Genomic DNA, 8,911 nt, shown 5'->3' on the forward strand with positions numbered 1-8,911 from the left:
TATTGCTTATCAGATTTTGTTAACTATCCCAGTTACGATTGCCTCGACGGAGAGAAGTTTTTCCAAGTTGAAATTGATAAAAAGTTATCTTCGCACTACCATGTCACAAGAATGATTGAATGGATTGACAATGATATCAATTGAAAATGAATACTTGGAGAAACTTGAGTATGATGACTTATTGAAGAATTCGTTTCAAAAAATTCAAGGAGAAGTATTTTTCTTTGAATTAAATTATAGCACAAATGTATTCTTTTCTTATATGAATATTGATTTTGCAAGAGAATATTATCAGTTTGAGCCCAATCTAGAATGTTAAATGATATTATATATATTCATTTTTATCGTTATTGTTTGTACCAAATTTTTAATATAAATGACAATCAAAATTGGATTGGGCTAGGGCAACCCAAACCTCGGGGCCGGCCCGAGATGGAATGAGTAGGAGAGGAAGAAGAACTATCCATGAATTTGGTTAGGGGAGAGAGAGGAGATGACTTTGATGATGGAGAGAGTAGGACATAAATGAAGATGTGACCTCCTAAAATGACATAAATGAAGATGGAGGGCATATAAACAAGTTTAAATAGCCGTCAAGTACTGGATAAAATATTTTAGCTCCACGTCAACTGAGGCCTCAACAACTCGCTGGCAAAGAGAGATCCAGCCCCATTGGCTGAACTCCAAACGGGGACTACGTCAAAAATTCCAACTCCCAACTGAACGAGTCTGGTGCACTCATCTGCGGTGAGAATAGAACATGGAACAGTCATGAAGCTGGTCGTAACTTTTTACCCTATCAACGGTCCAACCTAAGGCTATTGACACTTTCCTTAATGACTCCTGACATGCTGCTTGCCCAGTCAATGAAGATTTCATTCAAAGAGTAAACTGCTTCAAATGTTATGCCATCTCCTCCTATATATAGGACGCTAACTAACTCCCCATATCATCAAACCCACTACAAAATTTCATATCCAAATCCAAGAACAACTTCAAGCTAATTTATCCAAATCATAACCAGCATAAGCAGCAAAAACTCTGAGATGGCAAGTCTACAAGCACAGCATGTGTTATCTCTAACATCAACATCACTCTCATATCGCCCAAGGTTTCGAGCTAGTGTCCATGTGCCAATCAACCGGAGCAAGACAAGTACTATCCCTAAGCTTCCAGCTTTGATTAGTGTGAAGGATTTACTCCCGACAGAGCAAAGCACAACAAAGGACTCCACCTTATCACAAACCCATAGATCTCATAAAGACGAAGCTCTGATCTCCAAGCTTTATGCCATCACTGAAGCTGTGGCAGACAGAGCTGAGAAGCATGCTATAGTTGGACAACAGCGAAACGATTGGAATTCTTTGCTCCTCAACTCCATCAACTCCATTTCTTTAGCCGCCACACTCATGGCTGCCATTTCATCAATTCCTATTGCACCATCGGCGCATCTCAATCACTCATCTACCATCCTCTTCGCAGCAGCCACAGGGATGATGCTGTTAGTCAACAAACTCCAGCCATCACAGCTTGCAGAAGAACAAAGGAAGGCAACACAGTTGTTCAAACAACTGGAAAGATCCATACAAACTACCATCGCTCTTGGATCTCCTACTGAATTGGATGTTGCAGAGACAATGGAGAAAGTTCTCGCAATCGACAAGGCTTATCCACTTCCTCTACTCCCATTGCTCGAGAAATTCCCCAAGAAAGTAGAGCCTGCAGTGTGGTGGCCAAAGCTACAACCACGAAGCCAACGCACAAAGAGAAGCATGAACAACGGTTGGAGCAACGAGCTAGAAGAGGAAATGATGGGTGTTCTTCGAGTAATGAAGATGAAAGATGAGGAGCAATACCTGGAAGTTGGCGAGTTGGTTTTGAAGATTAGTAAGGCATTGGCAATCTCAGGTCCTGTACTTTCTGGCCTAGCTACAGTTGGAGCTGCTATGATAAATCCCTCTCAAGCTCATGGGTCATGGCCAGTGTTATTTGCTGTCATAGGAGGATCTCTGGCAACCATAGTGAATACATTGGAGCATGGAGGGCAGATGGGGATGGTGTTCGAACTGTTCCGCAACTGTGCTGGATATTATAAACACTTGGAAGAGGAGATAGAGAACAATTTAAACGAGAGTGAATGGGAAAATAGGGAGGATGGAGAGTTGTTTCGAATGAAGATGGCTCTGCAACTTGGGAGAAGCCTTTCTGAGCTGAAGGGTCTTGCTCCATATGCTTATCCTTCATGTCCAGATGAAGATGTAGAAGGGTTTGCAGGGAAGCTGTTCTGATCATACTGACTTTTCCTGCAAACAACTTAGATACAAGATTGTCTTGTGTAGTCAGAAGAACCTAACCAACTGTGCATATATGATATATTGATTCATAATATATAGAATACATCGATTGTGATGTCAATACGTTTGTATATACTGAAACTAAAGAATAACTTTCCCAAAAGATTTGCGGAAAAAGAAACTTATTGCTTAATTCTAAAATGAATTGCATAGAGCAAAAGGTGTGCAGTATAAATGAAAAAACAAGTGACCTTTGCAGCTACTCAATAATTTGCTTTCGCTTACACCTCTTTTATTACAAGTATCGTTTTTAGCACCAATTTTGATTATCAGTTGGCACAAACATAATAAAACTGAATGAATAAATTTAGGAAATTAAGGAATAAATTTAAATCAGCAGCTGTAAAAGTAGTTATGCCATTCTTGTAACAGATGGTTCTAATTGGTTTTCTCGAGAACACAACTAAATATCACCATGAACTAATTTGTGTGATGGATTTTTCTGTAATTATGTTGCTACAAATGTTACCCAATCAGGCTCTTGACACCTACATGTGATAAAACCAGAAACAATGCGCGATAGTTTTTCCATTTCATATATTTCAGGTAAATGATGAGCCCCAAAAAAGCAGCTCAATCCCTGAAAGCAGAATAAAGATGTAGGACACAAGAATAAGTTCACATAACTTCAAGACTTAGAATAACCTTCATTCAGTCGGAATAACATTTCAGTGTCAGGTCAACTGAAGATCAAACAACTTGTTTGTAAACAAATAACATATCCAGTACCATAGATATAAGTCCAAAAGTGCCATGAAAAGTTTAAATAAACATCAAGGTCAGAATAACCTTAATTCAGAATAACATATCAATGTCAGGTCAACTGAATCTAACAACTTGTTAAACGAATAATATATCCAGCCTCAGCCAAAATACCAAGGGCCCTTGTCAACAGCTCCAACCGACTAAGTCGTGCATTCATCTGCCTCGACAATGACATTTAGAATGGTCATGAAGCTGGTTATTAATGTTTGAACAATCAGAAAGACAAACCTAAGCTTATTGACATAATTTTCCCCCTTATACTCCTCCAAAACTACTGCTTACCTCAGTGACAATTACACGCAAAAGAAAACCGCTTTAATTTTTTTACTCAATATTTCTATACATATAAAATAATATAAATCAGATCCGCATTTAAACTGTCACACATATCATTTCCTTTGCATTATCTCTCATCCTTTAGTACCCAAGGTTCAGAATAACTCCAGGTAAGATATTCAAAGAACAACAGGAAGATCAAGAAAGTGCTAGGGAAGAGAATGATTTAGAAACCTAGATGGGGAATAACCCATTATCTCATCCACCGTAATTTCAGTAAAGTCATCGAAATAACTCTAATTGTTGACCAAATTCAGCAATAACAGCTTGCTGCAATCTAATTATTCAAACAATTAAAGAGATCCATCCATACTAGTATTACTCATGGAGCACCTAAAGGGCTCTAGAAAGGACGCAGAGACTATGATCAACAAGGCCTGCTGGATTTCCTCTCTCCCAATCCTCGAAAAATTCCCAAATATCATTAAGCCTGCAGCATAGTCACTAGAACTAAAGCTACGGAGCTGACAAACAAAGAAAACTAATAATAATGGTCGGAACAAAAATCTAGATGATGAAAATGCAGGGCGTTCTTTTATAGATGAGAATGATGAGTAGAATATGTGACAGCAGCGAGCTAATTTTGAAGATTACTAAGGCATTCACAGCACTTTCTGGCCGAGCAGCTGTTGGTGGTGGTATTATAGACTCTTCTCAGGGGTCATGGCCAGTAATATTTGTTGTCATGTGAGCAATTGCAATTGTAACTATGGCCAACATATGGAGCATGGTGAGGAGATTGGGATGGTCTTCTAATTGTTCTGCAACAGTGCTGCCTTCTACAGGGATGTGGAAAAGGATTTTTGAGAACAATGTCAGTGCGAGAAATCTGGAGAGCATGCAAGACAGAAATTGCCTTCGATGAAGCTGGCTCTACAAACAGAAACCTCCCTGAGCGCAAGAGTCTTGCTTCATATGCTTCTTTTTCATGTCATGTTAAGATATTAAATAGATGCTCGTTCCGAGTATGACTCTTTTAGCTGCTTGAACCTAAATATGTTTACAACAATAAGAGAGTATCTGCAGATAAAGACATCAACAGTTAACACATAAATCGACTATTGTTGTCAAAAAAAATAGCTAAAGAAGTTGAACTATAAGAGAGGAAATTTGATCAAAGTTTCTTTGCACTATAACAGAGGAAATTTAGTGAAAGCACTTTGGCAAGCGCAAAAGGTTATCAATTTTTGCAAGAACCTTACTAATTTAAACTATGTTATCTACATGTAGAACATGGTAAGTGTCTGAGACAACAACTTCCAAACAAAAGAACATAGGGACACAGACAAATGCAGGGTAAGTATGCATACAACAGAAGCAACATGATCCGACCCCTTCCCAGACCCGCACATACAGGAAGCTTCATGCAATGGGCCCATGATACCCTAAATCATAAAAATGAGATGGTCAAAACCGGAGCATGTTATGGGTGGATTCGGATCCTCTCCACTACAAAAAAAATAGTGGAGGGACCACTACATAATCACAGCCATTGATTATCTAGTTGATGGTTATGATTTTTTCTTTTAGTGCAAATTAGGAATGAGTGCAATACACAGGGGTATGGTAAGTGTTAGATTTAGATTGTATCATAACCGCCTACTAAATAATCAACGCTTGAGATTAAAAGTAGTGGTCTCTCCACTACTTTTTTGTAGTGGAGAGGATCCAAATCTGTTATGGGTTTGGATGATTACAGTAGTACTTAAAAGTTTGTTACCTATTCTTTGTTTTCTTCTCCCATAGATCCTTTCTGGTATTCTTGTTGTGCTTATCTTGTTCTGTTACAGCCGTACCATATTCTTCTTTCTTATTATATGAAAAGTATCTTAGTTATAGAACACGGATAGTCAATTGACACAGTGGACATATCGGTTCAAGTGGCTGATGCAGAAAAATTTTGCAAAAATTTGATTGTTCATGTAATAATGATTTTGACAGAGCACATAATTTTTATATGCTTTATAACCTGTAGACGAACATGTTGTGTAGAAGACAGTGGGATCATAGGGAACATCGGTATGAATGCACCATATGATGAAGACTTCAAAGACTAAAACAGCAGTAAGATGATGGATGCTAAACATATCTGGACAAAATAAAAAATTTATACGAACAACATAATAAACAGTCTTAACACTAAGTAACTTGACATCTAATTTAACATATAAAAACATGGCATATGGAAAGAAATCGAAATAAAGGTGTTTAATATGCTAAATAGTTTGAGAAACCGAATAAACTAAATATCTTGATTTATCTCCTTGAATAAATAAGACATATTAAAGCAGTTAGAGCGACAAAAGAAGATGAGGAAGCAAATTGCTCACTCCTACAATAGGAGAGGCCTTGAAGTATTATTAAAATGCTACACATAGGAAATCCTATTGATCCGCAGCATATGTTTTGACATAAATCAAGCTAGTATCCTTCAATTTGCCCATCAAATTCATCCATCACTTGGTTAAGGCCACAGTCCTTGCTCGAAGATTCATAAATATTCCCCTGAAGAGTTCAAAAATACTTATTACAACTCTGTTGAATCCCATTGATGAAACTGAGAACAGAAATGTGCATTAAGAAATCCCGCATGGTTAAAATAATACCAGCAGCATGCAACAAAACTGTTGAATATGACACGGAATTGTAGTGGCATATATTGGTGATTTATCCATCCTACAACTGGCCAGAACTGCATAAACATATGCCATATTACTAATACTCAGTGGTTTGAAGTGGATACTAGCACATGATCAATTGAAGGTGAGAACAAGAATTATCTCACCATCCAAGATGTCAACTGCAACTTGGGGTACTCCTTTTTAATTTTATTCTTAACTTGTGGCCAAGGTCGTCCTGCATTATAAAACAAATAATTGAATTAATGTATAACCTAATTGATATTGAACATATGAGCCGTCTACTGCATATTTCAGGTGAATCATAGAAAAGTTGCGCATGTAAATCAAAATTGAGCAAGCAAGCTCCATTGTTCAAACATGAAACTTCTGGGTTAAATACTAAATTTACTGGAGCTTCGGATTCAAGTTTCAGGAAGTGATTTTTATTTGTGACGAACCCATCAGTGTTTAGGCTTTTAGTTAGTTTAAGATCTAAGGTTAACCAACAGAGTTATTCATAATTTCAGGCGGTTAACTAAACAAGATAATCTAGTCATGATATTTGCTGGTTCATAGAAAACTATATACACTTGCCACTAACAGCTTGACGCCAAATAGGATAGATTTTTCATTTCATATACTTTTCAGATACAAATTTAACACCCTTAGTACTTCTTTAAAATATACCACGGTTTCCATGATTTTCAATGCAAAAGAGTTGGTAATACTAGGTTGTTAATACTATAAAATAGTTGTTAATACTTTAACAAACTAAAGAGTTTTTCTTTATGATGTCAGATACATTAAGTTTCTTTCAGAAAGATAAAAAAGACAACATGCCAAGGGTTATTACCCAGAAAAAGTCATTTGAAACCTACGAAATGATTAATTTACTATATCACAATATGAAGTCATTTAAACTTGAACAAAACAAAGAAAACCAATTTTGTTATTCATGATTAAAAATTATACAGAAAGCATGTTCATTGTGCCCTTCTCATGCCATATTATCCCAGTGTTTGATCATTAACATAGAAGCATTTATCCTAAAGCGTAAGACTTGTTTGACCAAATTCACAACCTAGTATTTCAAGGTTTCAACATTTTACATATCATGGACACAAATTTTACATCTTTTAACTAAATACTCATCACATGAATGGTGGTGCTTCCATAATTGATATGAATACGAGAAATTTACCCTCTACAACAAACCCATAGTACATCAAGAACACCATGTTGTTCCAAGGAGAAGAAGTCACCTGCTCCAACAACACCTGAAACCAAAGCAAACAGTTTTATCATAATAATCTAAACACCGCCAATTTGCATATTAAAAAAAAGGTAATTTGCAGATAATCCCCCTCTTATATACCTTTCAGCAGCACTTATCACCCCGTAGATGGTTTATTAGCAAATCACAGGGATGATAAGCGCTAATGAATATGTAGAAGATTATTTAAGTGCTACCCAAGTTACATATGAGTGGATTATATGTAATTGACATTATCAAAATTTTCAAAAAACGTCCTAGGATTTTTGAAATTTTTAATCAGTAATCTCATCCCATTAGTTATCCCAAATTAGTCCCTCTAGTTTAAATCTGTTGATTTAACTCAAAGGAAAGTAACGGAACTCAACGGTCATTGAACATTGGACATAAGATTTTCAGGCATATAACATAGGGAAAGTTTAATGTGTTTAGAAGTGGTTGTTGCCCATCAAAAGTGGAGGGTTGAATACAAGTGTATAACAGATTTAAAATAGATGCAATACATTAAAGTTTAGGGGGGTTCTTAAAAATAATTGAGATTTACGATACCAGCATGTCAAAAAATGAAAAAAAAAATCTTACTTTTTTCGCCACCGTCTTCTTATCCTTCTTCCCCTTGAAGATCCTATCCAAAGTTTTATGTAAGTAGTGCCCAAATGGTCCGTAGTAGAGGAACCCAAACATCTTCAAAAAGAACAAAAAATCCAATTAAATCAAAAATTAATCGCGAAAAAAAAGAAGAAAGGGTTTGTTTTAAAGTACCATTTTGAGGAGGATGCGCTTTCTGTGGAGCTTTTGGATGCCGGAGATCTTTTGGGCGGCGGAGTCGCTGACGCCGGCGAGGACGGCGGAGGTGATGGCCTTGGTTCGGAGAGGGTGGCTCTGGAGCTGATGAGTGTAGCTCTGCCATCCTCTCTTCGCGATCTCGCTCATCGGGNTGGGAATTTTTTTTTTTTTTGGATTTTTTTCTTTTCCCCCTTGATTTTTAGGGTTTATGAATTTTGGGAGCGAGGAATCTTAAAGCCGAGACTTTGGGGTTAGTTAGTTGGCTGTCGGCATGCGCGAATGCACGTGAAATGAATCAGAAATGGTTCGTTGGTTAATTACACAAAACCCCCCTTGCAATTTGGGGCGTATTCCACATAAGTCATAACTCCCCTGGGGTGTCTTATAAAACCCCCTTCACTTCAAACTTTTCTCAGCAAACCCCTTATATATAATTTATAAATAACTAAAATTTTCTTCTAAGAGAAACTTTTGAACTTTTTCATGTCTCATCTACATGCATCATACCATCTCTCTCTTAGATTTTGAATTTTTCTCTTATTAAAATTTTAAGTATCTGCAAATTACATGTAGGAGGCTATGGTAAGAAAAGTTTCAAAGTGTAGGAATTTTTTTCCCCGGGAGACTTAGGAGATGGTTGTTGTTATGTGTGTGTGGGGGTGTTTTTTTCTTTTTGGAGGGGTGGGGTGGGGTGGGGTGATGTAGAGGGCCCGCAGTCCAAAGTAGTCCTGCTAATACTGGTAACCAATCTTGTTGAATGGCATTTTTTAGACTAT

At 37.1% G+C, this 8,911-nt stretch overlaps 3 protein-coding genes across 4 annotated transcripts in view; 2 read left to right on the plus strand and 1 right to left on the minus strand.

Moving 5' to 3' along the window:
- The window catches only part of LOC109845929 (zinc finger MYM-type protein 1-like), a 3,769-nt gene extending 3,625 nt beyond the window's left edge, over positions 1–144 (plus strand). Inside the window, exon 3 of the mRNA XM_020415166.1 lies at positions 14–144. Within this exon, the coding sequence (XP_020270755.1) occupies positions 14–144 (131 nt within the window). The remainder of the gene's footprint in view (positions 1–13) is intronic.
- On the plus strand, positions 403–2,457 carry LOC109844270 (probable F-box protein At4g22030). Its single transcript, XM_020413236.1, has one exon. The coding sequence runs from the start codon at positions 1,047–1,049 to the stop codon at positions 2,286–2,288; it is 1,242 nt and encodes a 413-aa protein (XP_020268825.1). The 5' UTR covers positions 403–1,046; the 3' UTR covers positions 2,289–2,457.
- Positions 3,968–8,366, minus strand: LOC109844271 (peroxisomal membrane protein PMP22-like). 2 transcript variants are annotated; one of them, XR_002247961.1, is made up of 7 exons: positions 8,112–8,366; positions 7,932–8,033; positions 7,278–7,353; positions 6,241–6,311; positions 6,062–6,147; positions 5,786–5,960; positions 3,968–4,475 (listed from the first exon to the last, which is right to left on the minus strand). XR_002247961.1 is itself a non-coding variant. In XM_020413237.1 (6 exons), the coding sequence occupies exons 1-6, from the start codon at positions 8,280–8,282 to the stop codon at positions 5,912–5,914; spliced, it is 555 nt and encodes a 184-aa protein (XP_020268826.1). In that variant the 5' UTR covers positions 8,283–8,366; the 3' UTR covers positions 5,639–5,911. The 2 variants fall into 2 exon arrangements, 1 of the variants encoding a protein (XP_020268826.1); XM_020413237.1 differs by lacking the exon at positions 3,968–4,475 and having other exon boundaries at positions 5,639–5,960.

This window comes from Asparagus officinalis, chromosome 6 (assembly GCF_001876935.1).
Source record: "Asparagus officinalis chromosome 6, Aspof.V1, whole genome shotgun sequence".
NCBI classification, from domain to species: Eukaryota; Viridiplantae; Streptophyta; class Magnoliopsida; order Asparagales; family Asparagaceae; genus Asparagus; species Asparagus officinalis.